This window comes from Microtus ochrogaster, linkage group LG1 (assembly GCF_000317375.1).
Source record: "Microtus ochrogaster isolate Prairie Vole_2 linkage group LG1, MicOch1.0, whole genome shotgun sequence".
Lineage (NCBI taxonomy): Eukaryota > Metazoa > Chordata > Mammalia > Rodentia > Cricetidae > Microtus > Microtus ochrogaster.
The window spans coordinates 56,058,668-56,078,170 of record NC_022027.1 but is presented as its reverse complement, the minus strand read 5'-3'; the positions used below and the strand labels follow the sequence as shown (position 1 = coordinate 56,078,170).

Here is a 19,503-nt window from a genome sequence, read left to right as displayed (position 1 = left end):
TCTCCACAGAAAGAAGAAACGGAGAAATGTATTTGCTGATCATGATTTTTACTTAGAATGTTTGAATTTTTCTCCTTCTGTTGGAACCAGTAATTTCATCACTGTTAGGCATTACTGCTAAGCAGTGGAAGCCTTTTTGTATAATGTTAAATCGGAGAGTTTCTTTTTCCGTGAAACTTAAGGGCTTAGAGTTGTAAAGGTGTATAGTAAAGAAATAATGTAGCTTACACTTTATTATATCTAGTTTTGAAGAATGGATATGTTTTGCATGTTCTGTAAAAATTGCCATGAAAAGATTTTATTAACATTTAGATAATGTTTGAGCTAATAAATAAAAACTTGTATTCCATGTGAAAAATATTGTATTTTGTTTTAAATAAGTGTTTAATATGGGATATGCTGTCTTGAGATAGCAGTTGTATCTGCAGGATTGTCTTAGGTCAGTAGGACAGGTGAAGTGCACAATTGGGCAGATTAGTCATTGAAAAAAGACTTAAATGTTAAGACTTTATAAAAAAACTGGATTTAGGAATTCACAAAGTAATAGAATGTTATTTAAGTTTTTGGAACTCACTTCTTTGTAAACTTGGACATGTTTATGGTGCTGAGTTTGATAACTGAATTTGCTTTCGTTTTTAGAAACATTTTGTTGTTTGCATGCATCACTTATGTCTTTTTTTTTTAACCTTTTGAAACTTTATTTAAAAAATATCACAAACAAATGTTTTTCACTGCAGTATGTGGTGTGTTGCATTTTCCAGTCTGGCCACTGCTTTAGAGCTCCAGTGTGTCACACCATGAACTGTGCGTGGGTCTGAGCAGCCGACCTTGACAGGCAGGCAGGAGGCTCAACAACATAATGAAGATAGCAGGCCGGCTAAACGCAGAGCACACCTGTAAACATGGTAGAGCTGAAAGTGACAGTGTCAGTAGAAGTGGTGCAGTTTACAGGTGACATCTGCTACCACGTGGTTTTGAATCTGGAGTGATACAGTAAGTTATTTTACGTGTGTGTATTATATATATATTTTTTACATCAAGTGGAATTTGCAGTCTATGCTTATACTTTTCAAAAATTTAAGCAGGGTGGAAGTCCAGGCTAAAGGTAATTTTTCTCTAGAGTAAATCCAACAACTTCTTTCAATAACTAATTGTTAAAAACCTTGAAGTAATTAACAAAATGAGAAGACAATGCACACCACAGTTGCCCTTCACCTGCTTTACCTGGGCTGGTTGTACGGTTGGCTTAATGTCTCAGCATCCGTAGGAACGCTCCAAAGAGCCGGTGACTTGGAGGCCACTGGAGTGCACACTGGGCTGGTCAGGGAGCTGCTTCGTAAAAACAGTGGTTACCTAAATTTTGAAGAAATGCTATAGATAGATATAAATAGACTTATCAGGGAGAAATTGATGTTAAAAGAAAACCACACTGGTGGGAATTATAGGATGCCAGTATTATCCTTGATTAATCAATTTTAAAGTAAAGGAAGCTCAAATAAACTTAAGATCGTAAGAACTGGAAGGATCTGAAGTTTGCCTTGGAAATTTGAAGTAAAAGTTTCACTGATCATTGATTCGCCAGAATTCCATGAAAAAGGTAGGAAAAAATGTAGCTATGGTGTGTTTGGGGCAGTGACTGACCTGAGTCAGGCAGAGCTTGTCTGCTTGGTGGAGGACAGTATGACACACTCACAGAGATCTGCCTGCCTCTGCTTCCCAAGGGCTGGGCTTAAAGGGTGCTGGGCCACATCCAGAAAGAGAAACTGATGACACGGACTATTGAGACCGCTGCCCGTGTTGTACAGAGCCCAATAGAAGGGCACATGGTGCTGAGAAATGGCTGGTGGGTGTACAAGTGTGGGCACTTGGTCTGGTAAGAGTAGGGTGGGGTGGGGATGTGGAGGGGACAGGTTGGTCTTTGGAGGTCCTTCACGAGTTGGCCAGCTCCAGGACATCTCCAGCCTCCAGTGAGGCACACCTCACTGGATAAACACGCGAGCACACACACTCACATATACCACACACAGTGGAACGATGTTACTGTTTCCTGCTATCCAACAATTTAGTTGGTAAAGTTTACATGCAAGTTACAGATCTTATGACACATGAGTCTTTTTCCATGAGAAACTTGGTGATTTGAGTTATTGTTAAGTTTGTTGTAAGAACATTGGCGGTCAGCCAGACCTGCATAGTGAATTCCAGAACAGTCAAGGCCATGGAGAGCCCTTTCTCAAAATCCAAAACAAAAACCACTGAAACCCAAGAAAGTTATGCTGTGATGGAACGGATGGATGCTGGATGACATTTGAGTTCACTGAGGGCAGTGCTGAATTGGAATGAAAACAGTGCATATTAGTCATAGTGTAAGAACTGATAGAAAACCAGGCAGTAATTAAGTTAATTATCTGGACTGTGGGTTTCTGTTATTAAATAGGTACTTGTTTTAAAAACTTGGGACACTTATAGACACTCTCCTGAAGTAGGGAAGAAAGCAGGCCCTCCTGCTTGGCAGACAGGAGCTCCGCCTTCGAGAGAGAGTTTGTGCTCAACATGAGGGGGATACACCTAAAGACTCAATTCCCTGGCTTTCATGTTTTTATAGTTTATATGATTTATCTTTACTAGAATGTCTAAGGCCCCTTAATTGGATGTAATTGTGTTTGGTGACACAGTATGTAATGTGTAGGCCATTCTTGAAGTGGAATTGGGAAAAACATGAAAATTACAGCAGAAATAAAATTTAATTATTTCCTGCTTTTTAGAGAATTAAACAACATTTGGGGCATATGGAATTTTACAGTTTTAAGTTAGTGTGAAATTTACGTTTTAGCCATTCTGATAGTTAATATTAGCTCACAGCTCAGAGTTTTTGGAAACTTGGGAGAATAGTTACATTTGACTCTTATCTTGGTTGCTGATCATCCCTCAAATCAGCTAAAGCAAAAAAATGTTTCCTTTGCTGTCAAGTAGGGCCTGGGAGTTGATGTAGATAGGATGGCGAGAAGCGGAGACCACAGAAAGGGCTCCTGTAGTGTGGGGTGCTGTCTCTGGCCGACACCAGGGCCCTGAGCTGATTGCTGTGAAGGTTCCCGTCTAGCCTTCCACACAGGAGAGCTAGAAGGTGGAGAAGGGTGTGATGCCCTTAGGGTAGCAGTGCTGCAGAGTTAGAAACTGTAGACCCGCCTGGTAGGGAATTGTCGGGCTGCCTTTAGCTTGCCTTGCTTTCCAAACCTGACTTTGACTTGCTAGTTTTCCTTTGGATTGTAGTTACCTGGAAACTTACTCAGTATTGATTTCTGCTCATCTTCATTAAACATTTGCTGGGTTTTGTTTTGCTCTTTGGGTTTACTCTATAAAAACCAGGCCGGCCTGGCTGCAAACTCAGATCCACTCGCCCGCCCCCGAAGCTGGAATTGAAGGCCGCTCCACTCTGCTTGGCTGCTCCACTCTGCCTGGCCTTGCTGTGTTTTTAGACAGTGATAACAAACGATGAAAACAAAAAATGTTAAAAAAAAAAAAAACCACTAAAGTGAGGCCGGGCGGTGGTGGCGCACGCCTTTAATCCCAGCACTCGGGAGGCAGACGCAGGCGGATCTCTGTGAGTTCGAGACCAGCCTGGTCTACAAGAGCTAGTTCCAGGACAGGCTCCAAAACCACAGAGAAACCCTGTCTCGAAAAACCAAAAAAAAAAAAAAACAAAAAACAAAACAAAAACAAAAACACTAAAGTGAGTGATACTTGTGTGCCAAAACAGTTGAAGAAAGGATTGTTTCATTAAAAAGCTCGGTGTACTAAACACAACGTTAGGCTTAAATTTGTGTGACTGACAAATAGCTTCGAGATGCAAATAGTTAGCTTCCTCAAGAAGCTGGTAACACTAGCCTTGGATCTTAACTCACCTTTTAGAATTTTATAAGTCAGATACCAACTAAAGACTGGTTAGAGTTGAATGGCAGTGCTTTATGTGATAGGTTATTCCTAATATTTCCAATAGAGTACTTATTTTCTCAAATTCCTGTGATTCTTTTTATTAAAAAATGTTTTTATAAGTATATTGGAGGCCGGAGAGATGACTCATGGGTTAAGAGCACATATTGATCTTGCATATAAATCCTTTTTAAAAGGTTATATATTGGCCTCAAAAGGGGTTTCAATTTTATACAAGAAAAATCCTCTAGGTCATGTTTAGCTATAGTGTGCAGTAAAACTTGATGTTAAGTCACAAGAAACCAGAGTAACCACTGAGACTTCACTGCTGTGCTTTGCTCAGATTTAGAGCAGAAAAAGGAAAGATGATCAACCTTTATGTGAGCATCGTGGGCTAAACGGCCGCCCGCTGTCAACATCCCTCTGGGACTTCAGAGGAGCAGGAGAGTGGCCATGAGGTAAAAAGCCTGGCGACAAGCAGCGACTACTCACCCAGTGAGGGGCCTGTGCCTGGTCCTGAGTTGGTGGCTGCAGGTCCCTTTGAAAGAAACTTGTAAAAACCTGTAAAGCAAGCAGCATTTGGGATCTTTTACCTCCAATTTTCTTTTCTTAGAACTGGTAGGTCTGTGTAGATGAGGATAACTAGGCAGAGCTCAGGGTAAGGGTACGGACCTAAACTCAGGGAGGATAACTGCATTTTGAACTAGAAACCAACACCAGCCTGTTCTCTCCTCAGTTCTGTCAGGATCCTGTTCCCAGAAGCAAGATTGGAAAATTCATCCCTTTACAGCAAGCTGGTGTGAGAAAGGAAAAACAAAAGCTCAGTTGATAACAGAAGAAGACCCAGGTAAACGACTCAGATTGGTTTATTCTAGTGGCACCTGCCCACAGACAATCCCTACTTGACTTTAAATACCTGATCCTAGGCCTGAGGACCCCCAGATGCTGAGAATAACAGAAACTGCTGGAGGAGAAAGGAACGGTGCTGCAGGAAAGGCTATCAGGGGCCTTTGAAATCTGCAGAGAACAAGGGAGAGCTTAGGAGTTAGAATAGAAGTCATAGGGTGGGAAGTCCAGAGCCCTGAACATTTAGTAGAAAAGTTAGTTCAGAGTCTTAATAGAAAGTTGGGTGGTCAGGGATGTAACGTAGAGAAAACCGAATCAGATCATGTGTGGAGGCTCAGCATAGGAAAGATAGTTAGACTAGAGAATGCATGGAAGAAGTTAGTGGTCGAACCCCAGTTGAATTTTACGTAAAAAGAGAAGCCTGGCAGAGGTGCACACCTGTGCTCTAGTGTGACTGAAGCAGGATTGCCAGTTTGAGACTTGCCTGGGCTCAAGTTCAGCCTGGGTGGTGTAGCAAGACAATGTCTCGGAAATTGAAGATGGGGAAGGGGAGGATGGAGGGGTCAGGAGCTGGACTGTAGCTTGATGATAGAGCACTTGCCTAGCATGTCCGAGGCTCTGGGTTCAATCCTGAGGAAAACACACATACCACTTAGAGAATGCTCAGCGTAGTGTTTGGAAACGTCCGTGTTGCAGTTCTAGACACCAGGGATAAGGGAAGGTGATCAGTGTTGATGAAAAGGTTGTGAATCAACATTGGGAACAATTGATGGCGAGATGATGCTTTCACAGTTTTGAAGGAAAACTGCTGCTGTGTGTGACTTGTTTGCACTCCAGCACCTTGTCACGTGTGCGAGCAGCCGTAAAGTCCCAGAACTGCTTAGAGTCTCCTTCAGATGCTCTAGGGAGTTCCTGAAAGGCGTGTGCTGCACAAAAGATGCTGGGGTAAACTCCAGAGACTGTAGAGGGAGAACCAAGAATACAAGGGTTTGGAGAGTAACCAGTTGGATTTGGGGCAGGAGGTGGTCATCAGGTAAAACCAAAAGCCGTAATGCTTCCAACCAGAACTTAAATTATTTCAAGTCTTATTTTTAAGTGTGTGTGTGTGTGTGTGTGTGTGTGTGTGTGTGTGTGTGTGTGACCTTTGATACTTCTAGAGCTGGAATTAGAGATGCTTATGAGTCACACAGTGTAGATGTTGGGAGTTGAACTTGGGTTTTCTGGAAGAGCAGCAAGTGTTCCCATCTGCTGAGCCTCTGTCAAGCCTCTGGAACCAGAAGTTTTTCAGATTTCAGAGGGTTTTGTTTGTTTGCTTGTTTGTTTTGAATATTTAAGTGGAATTTACCAAGAGCATCAGACTCCCCCAAAGTTTTGGATTTAGAGGTTCTAGATTTCAGAATGTTGGACTAGAGCTGTTTGTAGAAGCTTTGCGACCTGTATTTGTAGGGTAGTTGAATTTCTTCAATGGCTGTGTGCTCTGGAATGGTGAGTCTCATGCTGGAAGAGTTAGGAAGTGTGAGGAGTGACGCTAACTCCTTTCTGGAAGGTCTGCTAAGATTTCTCATATCTTGAGTCAGTTTGGGCAGTTGTTAGTAGGAAAGTCTCACAAATGTGCATGTCATCCTTGTACAGAGGTCATGTTAACGTAACAGTTTGCCCTGGCAGGATGGCCCAGACGTGGATAACTGGATCCACAGAAAGCCTGAGAAAGCTTGGGAAAGAATAGAGTAAAGCATGTTTTCTTGGTAGCAACAATTTCTCGGGTCTACTCTGCTTGCTAGAGGCAAGCAAGTGCTCTCATCTAAGAGGCTTCCTGACTCAGCTTTAGCTCCAAAACCCTGCAGCTCTTAAGAGGTCCTGCTACGAAACACTTAAATGATGTTGATAAAAGCCGACTGAATGCTTGTTTGTTTTCAGCAGTAGCAGGAAAAAAGCTGAGTTGTTTTAAAATTCCGGCTTTCTGGGCCATCCTGCCAGGGCAAACTTTGACTGTTTGAGGCAGGAGGGCCGGCTACAGAGAGAGGACTTGTGTGTTGTCTGTGGACATACTTGGCGGCCAGGAGCTGGGTGGCAGGAACGCAGCCCGCAGCTCCTGCTACAGGTCTCTATCTGTTAGAAAGAGAAGTTCCCTGATGAGGGGTTGAGGACTACCCTTACCTGTAGGTGTAAGGACAAATATTTAGAAAGTAGTTAGTATTATGGTGCCTAATAAATTAGTGGTTATAGTTTGTCTTCCATAACTGTGAGGGTGATTAGCCAGGTTTCCAACACTACAAAGCATAATTCCCCTCTTGTTGAATGTGTCTTCAGTCCTATTGGAGAGTTGATGGTCACCGCCAAAGTATGTGCACCTTTACTGTTCCCTTAGGGTTCTGGTACCCTGCTGGTTGTTGATATAGTTTGTAGGCATCATAGCTGTGTAGGACTGTTGGGTACCCCCCTTCCCCCCCACGCCTTGGAAGCTTGCATGGTGCCTTCTAGTCCTCAAAGAGGGCATGCTCAGGTCATTTTCCAGAGCCTTTGGGGTAGCCAGTCTTGTCTTCTTAGTTGGCAAACCATTTCTCTAGCTCCTGAATTGTGATTTGAGTCAGCCTCTAGAAACAGGTTGTTTATTACTTTAACAGAAACTGCACTGTCCATTTAATAGTATTGTGGTTCTGCTGTTTGTTTCATAAAAATACGCTATGAGATTTTGGAAGCATTGTTTATATATTGAGTTACCAGTTGTATAGATGTTGGTAATTCATTTGTACTTCATCTTTGTTGTCAATTGCATTATTTTTGAAAATTTATTGCCATTATAACATTTGTAATTTGAAATTGGAATCTTTTTTTCCTAAAATCAAATTGGCATGTTGTGGCTATTTTAAGTTATGGACAAATAGCTGTCAAGTCTCATGTTTAAACGTAAAGTGTGGACAGATTCGGTAACTGTAGACACATGAACTTGTCCTTATGTCATGCAAATGAGCATGCCCATTACTTTCAGGGATTACTTTTATATCCCATGGCTGTGATCCTTTCCTATTGTCCGTTCCTTCTGTCCTGGAAATGATGGATTGCATTGTCAGTATGGGATAGTTTGCATACCCTGCAGTTATATTAAATGAAATGAGAATTTTTTTGCATGGAGTTTTTCACACAGCAAACTGAGATTCAGACATGCATGTCACCAGCACTCAGTATGATTGGTTTTAAAGTTGTGTAGTGGTGTCTTATTGCAGCTAGTGACAAAGGGTGCTGTATATCCTCATATATTCAGTCATTCGGGTGAAATAAAGGACACTCCAAATCTCCTGCCTGTTCTGTTGAAAGTGTAGAAACAGGCGACAAAGCACACACTTACTTGTGGTCTTCGTGATAAGCCCTTGTAAGTTTCTGGAACATGTGCTGTTCAGGTGTCTTACATGCAATGCCACATCCTGCTCTACGGTTGAATCTCTTGGTGACTGAGTACCCAGTGCCAGCTGAGTGCCCTCAAAGTTTGTGCCTGTAATTCTTTGAAACTCTTCCGTTCTCTAGCACCCTCCCACTTTTCCCTATTTTTACACAGCCTGCCCTTCAGCATTGCTTTCTTTCTCTTCTGAGTCAGGACCCTTTCTGTCCTGGTGGTTAGCTAGTCGGTGGTGTTTTCTGCTCTGTCTGAACAGCATGGGCATGATCTCTGATTCTTGTTGAGTCAGGGGCAGTCTTCTTTATCACCCTTCGGGATGATGTAGTTTTGACTGGTTTCTGTGTAGGGTTGCATAACTTATGGCTAGACACTTCCAGGTAGGTGTTCTGTCTCTTTGCAGTTCCTGTGCACTTTGCCTTGAAGTTGCTGGTTATGTGTTTAGGGCTCGCTGCTCAGTCTTTTGTGTGATGGGGTATGTCTTTTCCTCAGGCATTAGATTGTTGCTTCATTTATTTCCCTTTTATGCTCACCCTGAAGACGGTTGTGCTGCATTTGAATATATTTGGTTTTTAGGCTATTCTTGCAGAAGAATAAAGTTCATCTCTGTTACTCCACCTAGGCCATTATATGTATTCTTTCCCTTGTGTGTGTGTGTGTGTGTGTTTTTGCATTAGGGAAATGCAACATATTAATTTTTTTTAAGACTTATTCTGTGTGTATCAGTGTTTTGCCTGAGTGTCTGTCTGTGCACCATGTACGTGTTTGGTGTCCAAGGAGACCAGAAGAAGGTATTGAATCCTATGGAACTGGATTTACAGGTGGTTGTGAGCCACCATGTTGATTCTGGAGCTCAAACCTGAGTCCTCTGCAAGAACAAGCACTCTTAACTACAGAGCCATCTCTCTGGCTCCAGGAACACACAACAGCAAGGCAAATCCATCCTAAATGTTCTCATGGTTGAAGTTCACTAGGATCGGTTACCTTATAAAGCAGATCTCTTGAACTTTTAATACTAGAAAACTGAAACTCCGTGCCCATTAAGTTCTTGTTTTTTATGTCCATTCTCCATTTGGATTTTGATAACCATTTTTCTTTACTGTGGTTTTGACTAGATATTTCTTTTTTTAATATATTTTATTTATTTATTATGCATATAATATTCTGTCTGTGTATGTCTGCAGGCCAGAAGAGGGCACCAGACCTCATTACAGATGGTTGTGAGCCACCATGTGGTTGCTGGGAATTGAACTCAGGACCTTTGGAAGAGCAGGCAATGCTGTTAACCACTGAGCCATCTCTCCAGCCCCCTTGACTAGATATTTCATGGGAGGAGAATTATATTGTATTAACTTTTGTACTAGTTTCAGTTAGAATAATGCCCTCAAGTTTTGTCCATGTTGTTATATACTCTATAGTATTTCACTATATGTAATACACTCTTTGTTCATTTCTCCATTAGTGGATAGCTGAGTTGCTTCCATGGTATGAGTACTGTGGATACTGCTCTAGATATGGACATGCAAATGCATTTGCTAGCCATATGCTAATTTTATTAAGTTTTTTGAGGTACTGCTTTTGTTGGCCAGAATGGCCACACCTTTTTCTGTTGCTGACAGTGCAGCAGTGGTCCCTGCTGCTCTGTGTCCCCACAGTGCTGCTCTCTGTTTATCTTTATAGTGACCATCCTTCTGATTGGGGTAACACTCAACATGGGTTTGACCTCTAATTCTCTGTAATAAGTGATATTGATCATCTTTTCATAGGCTCATGTTCTGTTTGATTTTAGAGAATTGATTTTTCAAGTCCTTAGCCCTTGAAAGAGTTAGGCCGTTGTTATTTGTTGTAGTTAGAGAGTTGCTCCGTGTTCTCTCATGACATCTTATGCCCAGCCGGGTGCAGAAGCTCTGCAGTGATGAAGCCCTATTCGGCCAACAACCTGGAACTTTTTCTCTAGTGTTCTTCTAGGAGTTTCATGTTTTTACATTTTATGTCCTGATTTTTAGTCCATTTTTAGTTAATTTTTGTTTGTGGTATGAATTGTCTTTTGTTTTGTGTGTGGATATTGGGCTTTACCAAGATCTTTTCTTGAAGAGATGTTTTCCCCACTCTATATTCTTGGTCCCATTATGAAAAACCATTTAACCTTATGCAGGGTTTCTTTCTGGGTTGTTTTGTTCCTTTGGTTTTCATGGGTTTGTCAGTAAGTCATAACATTCTGTTGATTATACTGATTTTTAGTATGTTCTGAAATCAGGAAGTGTCAAGTCTTGTTGACAATTGTCTTGACAATTCAAGTGGCTGTTTCCTTTTCTACAAAACTGTGCGTTAGCTGACTTTGCCATTTTAGCCATGTGTTCATTTATGTCTTTAATGTCGCTAATCCTTTCTTATTTTCATAGTACAATATCTTTTTGTTAACTCCTAAATAATTTTTAATGCTATTACAGATAAAATTGTTTCCTCAGTTTTTTTATTTTTTGTGTATATGAATAGCAAGTGTTTTTAATGTGTTGACTTTGTTTTCTGCTAAGTTGCTCAGTTTGTCAGTTAGCAGCCATAGGATTTTATTTTGAATTCTGTAGAGTATTCTTCATGTAGGATCAACCTATCATCCATAGGCAAAGATCATTTTCCTGTTTCTTTCTGAATAAAAGTGCACTTTTATTACCTGTCAAATTTCTACGCACACATTTCTGGTGATGCAGTGGATGGAAGTGGTAAGAAAAGGGAGCACTGTCTTGTTTCCGGACTTAAGAGAACACTCAGTCTTTACTCCTGTGTTTACTGTAGACTTAGCACATGTGTGAGCATTCCAGTCTGAGGTCAGTGGGCAGCAAGTGTCCAGGACAGCTGTGAAGGCTAGGGTGTTTGTCGATGACAGTGGTGTCTAGAGGTGGATACCCCTTAGTTGTGTAGTTTTTATCAGGTTGAAGTGGTTTCTATGTTTAGTTCTATAATAAAGTAGTGCTGAGTTTGGTTGTGTGGGTCTTGTACATCAACTGAGATGAAGTTCTGACCCTTCCCCCATTACTGTCGATTACAGTAGTTGCTCTTGTGTTGAGCTTTGTGTGCTGTCCAGGCTATGACTCACTTGTTGCAGTACGTAGTTCTTTATTATACTGTTGGATTTGTTTTGGTAATACTTACTCGTTATTTACATCCTTCATTAGAGATACTAGATTAGTTTTCTTCTTGTGCCTTTGTCTTGATTCAGTTTCAAGATAATTGACCTCATAGAAAGAGTTTGAAGTATTCAGTTCTTTGGGAGAATTTGACTCTTGAGTGTTTGGTAGAATTTTCCAGAGGAGGTATCTGGTCTTGGGCTTTTCTTAGTTCGAAAAAAATTTAGAGACTTAAAAAATTATTAATAAGTTTAGATATTTTGCCTGCATGTATATGTGTATATCGTGGAGGCCAGAAGAGAGTATGTCAGATCCCCTGGACTGGAGGTAGACAGTGTGAGCTACTGTGTGTGCTGGGAGTTGAACCTGGGTCCTCTGCAAGAGTGTTCAGTGCTTTGACTCACTAAGCTATCTCTAGTTGAAAACTTTTAATGGCTGCATCTGTGTTATTCGTGTCTCTGGACTAAAGTACTTGACAAGAATATGATGGCCCAATGACTTTAGAGGTTTAGCCCACCCAGTTCGTGGCAGGAACTTGAGGCCTGTAGTTTTCAAAGGCCCACCTCACGTGAGCTACTACTCCTGCCAGTCAGGCTCCACGTAATAATGTTCCCACAGCCTTTGAAAACAGCATCACTGCTGGACCACAGCCTCAAGCATTTGGGAGACAGTTCAGATTCAACCATAATAGCATTTAATCTCCTTTATTAGTTACGAATTATTCAGAGGTTTTACTTGTCTTGTGGCACACAGAGGTTTATTTTTAATTATGCACATATATTCTGTGTGTGTGCACGTGTGCATTTTTGGGTATAGGTGCCCGCAGAGTCCAGAAGAGGGCATTGTGTCCCCTGGAGCTGGAGTCACAGGTGGTTTTGAGTCACCCAGACTGGGTGCCAGGAACTGAACTTTGGTCCTCTGGAAAAGCAGCAAGTTTTGTTAACTGCTCTCATCAAAGTGATGATGTTTTTAAGTATCTATTCAATTCTGGGTTTTCTCATTTGTTGGCCATTGTGGTTCCTAGTGTTCCCTTCTGATCCCTGACATGACTTCCTTTGCAGGATACTCTTCATTTCTGTTTCCAGTGGTCTTCTTTTGGTTCTCAGTTTTGTGGATCTTTTTAATACTTATGTCTTAATATTTATCATTCCCGTTTTTCTAATTTGTTTTAGCTTAGTTCTTTTCTAGTTCGTTGAGGCATGGTTTCTAAATTCCCAGTGATATGTTTTGATGCGTTGATTGATTGGGAGTGAGCATTGGTTCTGTGGTACAGCAGATGCCTGTAATTGTAGCATTTGAGGTCTTAGACTACACATCGAGGTATTATCCTGAAAGTATCCTTCAAAGAATTTTCTGAGAGAGCAAGACGCTAACTTCCCACTGGTGTGTAAATTCCCTGCTTCCCTCTGCTGCTGGCTTTTGGTTTCATTGTATTAAAGTCAGACAGATGCTTTTAGGCTCTGGAATTCTTGACACTTGTAGCTGTGTGGATCTGAATGTCTGATTACTGTTCTGAAATATGTCATTTTCTAAAATATATTTGTTTCCTCAGCATGTTTTCCCTTTTCATACCAGATGTTATTATAATTACGGAGCAATATTGTCATATAATATTAACTAAAGATACCCCCCTCGTTTCCTCAATCCCCCCCCCCCCCCAAATTTCTTTCTTGTTCATTGCAGCACTTCACATTTGGTTGCCATTTTCTGTAGATACTCATGACGTTTTCAATGACTTTTCAGTTTTGAGTATTGGTTGGCTGCATTAGAAGATCTGTTGGAATGTGTTTTCTCAGGGTTAGGATGTAGTAGGGCAGCGAGGTACCGGGGGCAGCGGGATGTAGGTGGCATTAGAGATGCAGGGGGCAGTGGGGTGCAGGAGGCACTAGGGAGGTGTATTTGACAGTTTAGTCTCCCCCAAACCCCGCTAAGGTGAATGAGCTGTACCTCCCTCTCTTGCCTTCCTCATCCCTATGTCCCTTCCTAGTGCTCATCTGGAATTCCCCTTCTATATCCAGTTAGTGTGATATTGGAAGTACTGTCTATCAGACTTTCTTACAAGGTCCTTTCAAAACAGGAAGTGTTGAAGGTAGGGGCTGTTGACTTTTGTAAGGGTACAGAGAAAAGTGGATGCTTGTGGACTGTGGTGGGGAATGTAATTTAATAGAGCCTTTATGGAGAAGAGTACAGAGTAGGGGACAGGAGCAGGGTTATCAGCGCAGTCCAGTGTCCCCACTGTTGGGTGTATGTCCACAGGAATGAAGCAGAGTGCAGAGAGCTGTCCTGATCACCATGGTTAAGACATAGAGGAAGCTGGGCGGTAGGTGATCTGTGTGAGTTCGAGGCCAGCCTGGTTTACAGATTGAGTTCCAGGACAGGCTCCAAAGCTACAGAGAAACCCTATCTCGAAAAACCAAACCAAACCAAACCAAACCAAACCAAAAAGACATCTAACTGAAAGCCGGTCATCTGTCATCAGTTAGATGGCTAAGTACGAAGTGCATACATGCGGGGTGAACTGCTCTTCAGCCTCTAGCAAGAAAGTCATGTTTCCCAGGGCAGTGCGGATGAACGTGGAGGGCTTCAGCCAATGAAAGGGTAGCACCATGTGACCTTGCATAATGAGGAGTTGTGGGAAGTTGAACTCACAGAATAGGGCTTACCTTGGGCTGGGTATAGATGAGATGGTGATAGCATTGAATATTGATCATTTTGTTGAAATAAGAAATACAATGTATTACACAGCACAGTGAATAATAGCAACACCTTGTATGTTTAAAAGTTCTAAGAGTAGATTTAAATGTTTCACCACTAAAACCTAAGTTTGTGCTGACTTATTATAGCTTAATCATCTGACAGTGTACCCTGAAGTAATATGCACAATTTTTTGTTTGTTTGGTTTTTTGAGACAGGCTTTCTCTGTGTAACCCTGGCTATCCTAGAATTCACTTCATCGAGGACTCTGGCCTTGAACTCTGACCCAGTGTCTGTACCTGGGTTTAAAGGTGTGAGGTACCACTACCTGTTGGCTGAGGCTGCTCGTTCGTTTCCAGCCGCCCAGACCCGAAATAACGACACAGAAACTGTATTATTAAACACTGCTTGGCCTATTAGCTCACACTTCTTATTGGCTAGCTCTTTATATCTTAAATTAACCCATTTCTATTAATCTGTGTCTCACCATGTGGTTGTGGCCTACCTGTAAGTTCCATTTGGCCTCCAACACCTGTCTCCTGCAGTGGCTGCATGGCTTCTTCCTAGCTCCACCTCCTCTCTTGCTGCATCCCTTCCAGCCTGACTATTCTGCCCTGCCGTGGGCTGAAGCCGATTCTTTTATGTTGGAGGAGGCCGTTTGTTGGTTCCCGGCTGCACAGCCCTGAAATAATCACACAGAAACTGTATGAATTAAATCACTGCTTGGCCCATTAGCTCTAGCTCTTATTGGCTAACTCTTACATATTAATTTAGCCCATTTCTATTAATCTGTATTGCCACATGGCTTACTGGCTAAAGTTCTGGCATCTGTCTCTGTCAGCGGCTTCATGGCTTCTCTCTGCTCGGCCTTCCTCCCAGCATTCAGTCCAGCCTTCCCCGCCTACCTCTGTTCTGCCCTGCTCAGCTGTAGGCTCAGAGCAGTTCTTTATTATCCAGTGGTATTCACAGCATACAGAGGGGAATCCCATATCAACTGCCTAGCAGTAATATGTACAATTATTTTTTAATTAAAAAACAAAAAATTTTAGTATTTCTAAAATATATTGGTGTGATTATTTTGTATGAACAGATAATCTGGAAAATGTTTTCTGATTTTGAGCAGAACAAGATAAAAAAATTCAGGAGTTATTTGTGTTATGGTGTTTGAATCCTTTTATTTTTTATTATGGTACATGTATATAGCAGAATTTAATATTTTAAGAATTTTTAATGTGTAGTTAAGCAAGTTTACAGTATGGTAATTGTAAAGCATATGTACCCTTTTATGTGTATTAATCTACTTGGACTACTGTAGTAAAATACTCCACAGTGGGTCTTCTAAACAACAGAGACGCATTTGTTCACAGTGACAGAGACTGGAAGGTCATGACGAATGTGCAGGCTTTTTTTCCTACAGAGGCCTTCCTTTCAGGTACTCTTTCACCCTTGTAGGGACAGCCGGCCTGTCTTTTGTGTCAGGAAGCTCATCCACTGGGTTGTGGCTTCCCCCTCAGCACCCATGTCATCCCTTTGCTTCCTGAAGTGCTCTTCCTTCACACAGTCACGTTTGGGGAAAGATAGATGCCAGCTCTGGAGGCTGGGAGGCTGGGGTCAAGATGGTAAGGTGTAAGAACTGGCTGAGCAAGTCTGACTCCAGCCTAAGGAACTTAGTGTCTTGTTTGAAAAGCTGGAGGAAAAAAAAAATAAAACAACCAAACTCACACCACCTAGGGCTCTAGCTCAAAACACTTGCTGTATGCGTGAGGTTGTGAGTTCAGTGCCCAGTGTGTGAGCATGCGGTGAGTTCAGTGCCCGCTGCGTGAGTGTGCAGTGGGTTCAGTGCCCGGTGCTTGAGCGTGAGGTGTGCTCGGTGCCCGGTGCGTGAGCGTGCGGTGGGCTCGGTGCCCAGTGCGTGAGCATGAGGCGGGCTTGGTGCCCAGTGCGTGAGTGTGAGGTAAGTTAGTGCCTAGTTAGAACATGAGGTCCTGGGTTCAGTGCAGTGTGTTTGTGTGCGCACGCACATGGGCGTGTGCATGGGTGGAGGGTTGTTCAGTGCCTAGGGATGTGGAGGGAGAAGAGGTCTGCAGTCATTGTTACGGGTCCAGCTCTCCTCATTGTAAAGGTTCTCAGCGACTTTCCGTCTCTTGCCTCTTCATGAGACTGCTGGTGATGTCCCTGCTTGTGGCTATTGTCAAGGCCAGCATTTACAAATTTCTATGCCGTGTATTCTCGTCTTCTGTGTGTATTCTGATTTTCTCCTGCCTCCTTACACAGTTTTATGTACTTTAGGACCTACTCAGATGATCCAGTCTGTCCACCCCCTCACACACACACAAAGTCGGATGGTTGTAAGAATGCACCACATGGTATAGAAATCATTCCCATAACTCTGTGCATCTGGAGCTATGAAAGTGTCGCTGTGAGACCAGCATCCTGAGTCACAGCAGTTGGCACCCAGTATTTCCTGCTTAGTACTAATGTCAGGTCAGATCTCTGCTCACAGGTTTTCTGTATGGATTGCACCCTTAACACCCCTGGGGTGAGGCTGTCAGCTCTCATTTTGAGTAGTTTTGGTTATTTCTTGTTACATGGAGGGCCAGCTTGTTTATGTTTTCTGTCCTGCCTGGTACCCCAGCTGTTTAGTCCCAGAGAAAAATCACACAGAGATCTCTATAAATTATAAGCTGATTGGCCCATTAGCTCTAGCCCCTCACTGGCTAACTCTGACATCTTGATTAACCCATTTTTCTGATCTATGTTAGCCATGTGGCTCAGTACCTTTTTTTCAGTGGGGCAGATCACATCCTGCTGCTTCCTTGGTCTGGACAGGAGTGTGTTGCGGGAGGCAGAGGCAGGCGATTCTCTGTGGGTTTGAGGCCAGCCTTGTCTACAGAGTGAGTTCCAGGACAGACTCCAAAAGCTTCAGAGAAACCCTGTTTCGAAAAACATGAATGAATGAATGGAATGAATGAATGAATATTTAAAGCCCTGTGTTAAAATTGTTGGGGGAAATTGTGTTTGTGCAGGTGTCTCCAGATCTGCCTTTGTCTTGTTGCCAGACTGTCAGTGTAACACGTGTGTCCACAGCATTTGCACTGTATCAGAAGTACTGGAACAGTGATCTAGACTACATGTGAGAATGGACATAGGTCGCACACAAAGATCATGCCATTTTATATAAGGGATCTGACCAAGTGCAGATGTTCCTATCTTGGAGGATTATAGACAGAATTAACATTGCTGTTATTAAAATTGATGAAAGCAAGTTACATAAAAAATTTTAAAACTACAAGTTATATTTCTTTAAAATATTTTTTTAGGTGTGTGAGTGTTTTTCCTGAATGTGTGTGTGTACTGTGTGTGCAGTGTCCACAGAGGTCAGAAGAGGGCATCAGAAATCCTGGAGTCACAGACAGTTGTTGCAGCCCTGTTGGTGCTGGAAACACAGCCTGGGCCCCTGTAAGAGCAGCAAGTGTCTGGAACCACTGAGCCGTTTCTCCAGCCACCTACAATGTTAAGTTTCTTGCTGGGATAGATTATCGCTCCCCTCGAAAGGTACTTAATAGTTTATTGAGCATTTAATTAGTTTAGATATTGAACACTTAGATGTTGTTTATGAATAAAATAAGTTTATAGTTTTTAATTTAAAATAGTGTATTGTGCATACAGTTTGTCCTATCTGAATGAATCACAAAACTAAACGATGGTTTTTACATGTGTTCTTTTAGGATTGATTTAATTTTGGATGAGATTATTCTTGCATCAAGATGTTAATAAGCCAAAATTTAGGTAAGTAGACCACTTTATTAAATGTCACATATTAAAGTAGGAATAGTAAAAAATAGTTTATATTTTGAAAGCATGCTTACAAGTCTAGAATTAACGAGTTTTAATAAAATTTTACAATATGCTGTATTAACGTTTTGATCAGTTAGTAGGAGTAAAGAAGTAGCTATAAAATGGTGATGTTATAGTTGGTGCTTTGGAGGCCACCACCCAGCTCCCAAATAAAAACACGGAGGCTTGTTCTTACTTATGAATGCCTGGCCTTAGCTTGGCTTTTTTCTAGTCAGCTTTTGTAATTCAACTTACCCTGTTTCTCTTTAACTACCTTTTGCCTCTGGGTTTTTTTTTTACCTTTATTCTGTATATCTTTCTTTACTTCTTAGCTCTGTGGTTGGCTGTATGGCTGGGAGGTTGGCTCCTGCGTTGTCTCCTCCTCTCCTTTTTTTCACTCCTCGATCTTTTCTTCACAGGTATCTCCTCCTGTTTATTCTCTTTCCCTGACAGCTCTGCCTATCCTTGGCCTAGATATTGGCCGTTCTGCTCTTTATCAGACCAGTCAGGTGTTTTAGGCAGGCAAAGTCACACAGCTTTACAGAGTTAGACAAATGCAACGTTAAAGAATACAACACATCGTTGTGTCATTAAACAAATATTCCGTGCATAAACGAATGTAACACATTTAAACTAATATTCTACAACATGAAACAATCCTAATTTTCTTTCTTTAGTATTTAGTATTAGTTAGCTAAAGCTAACATTGTTGGAATTGTCCTAATATTGTTGGACCATGTTGGAAACTCAGATTAGTGTCGCGCTAAGCACGGTTGCTGATCTTTCACTAGATAGTGCAAGCTGTGTTGGCTGCTTTGTCTTCTCTGTGGTCTAGAGAACGTAGTTCTCTTCTGTGGCTTTTTATTTCCTTTAACAGAATTTGTAAGCCATGACTTCTCTCTTACTGTGATGTTGAGAGCCTGTATGTTTTGGTCACACATGTGCATGTGTGTGGAGGCCAGAGGCTACAGCAGGTGTCCTTCCCTGAGGGTTCACCCCGCCGGCCAGCTGCCTGCCCTCCGAGCCCAGACTTGCGTGGCAAGCACTCTGTCTCCTGAGGCCCCCACGGATGGCTTTCTCATGTGCTCCATTCTGACTGGCATCTAAAGATGCTTGACTTTTCAAAAACTTAATTTTGATGTTATTTTGTGTCTGATGTGTGAAAAAGTGCTTTTTAAATTGTAAGCTTTGGAAATGATAAAAACACATTATCAGTAAACATGGCCTTAAAATACAGAGTGAAAAAGAACAGCTCATCTGTCAAGTTGTGGACTGTCTTGACGCAGAGAAGCTTACACTGTACTTTAAGGTCCTGTCAGTATCTTGGTGGCTCACTAAGTCTGCAGTGCGTTAGAACCCTCTTTTTGGTTGCATGTTTGTAGTGTCACAGGGTTGTTGTATTTGAAATTCTGCAGAAGTCGGATATGTACTTTCCTTTTGTCACGTTATAATTAACCTTCAGTGGTGTGTGAACCTAAAGTACAGAATTGATGACTGTATTGTAGTTGACATTGAACCACTGCTCTAGATTATTCCCAAAAGTTCCTTAATTCTTTTCAGTGTGATAGCTTTCTGCTGAGTAAGCCTCCTTACATTTCATTAACCTGGTTTAAATTTAACTTTGAACTTCATGTGCATAAAATTATAGTTTGTACCTTTTTTTTAAAAAAGTTTTATTTTGGT

The 19,503-nt window shown here is 41.8% G+C and overlaps 1 protein-coding gene across 9 annotated transcripts in view; it reads left to right on the top strand.

The window, feature by feature from the left end:
- Znf644 (zinc finger protein 644) overlaps positions 1–19,503 on the top strand; it is a 67,200-nt gene that overhangs the window by 7,764 nt on the left and 39,933 nt on the right. For all 9 annotated transcript variants that reach the window (XM_005359637.3, XM_026785010.1, XM_026785016.1 and 6 more), the window contains exons 2-3: positions 4,664–4,774; positions 17,712–17,772. In XM_005359637.3, coding sequence (XP_005359694.1) covers positions 17,751–17,772 — 22 coding nt within the window. In that variant the 5' untranslated portion in view covers positions 4,664–4,774; positions 17,712–17,750. The remainder of the gene's footprint in view (positions 1–4,663; positions 4,775–17,711; positions 17,773–19,503) is intronic.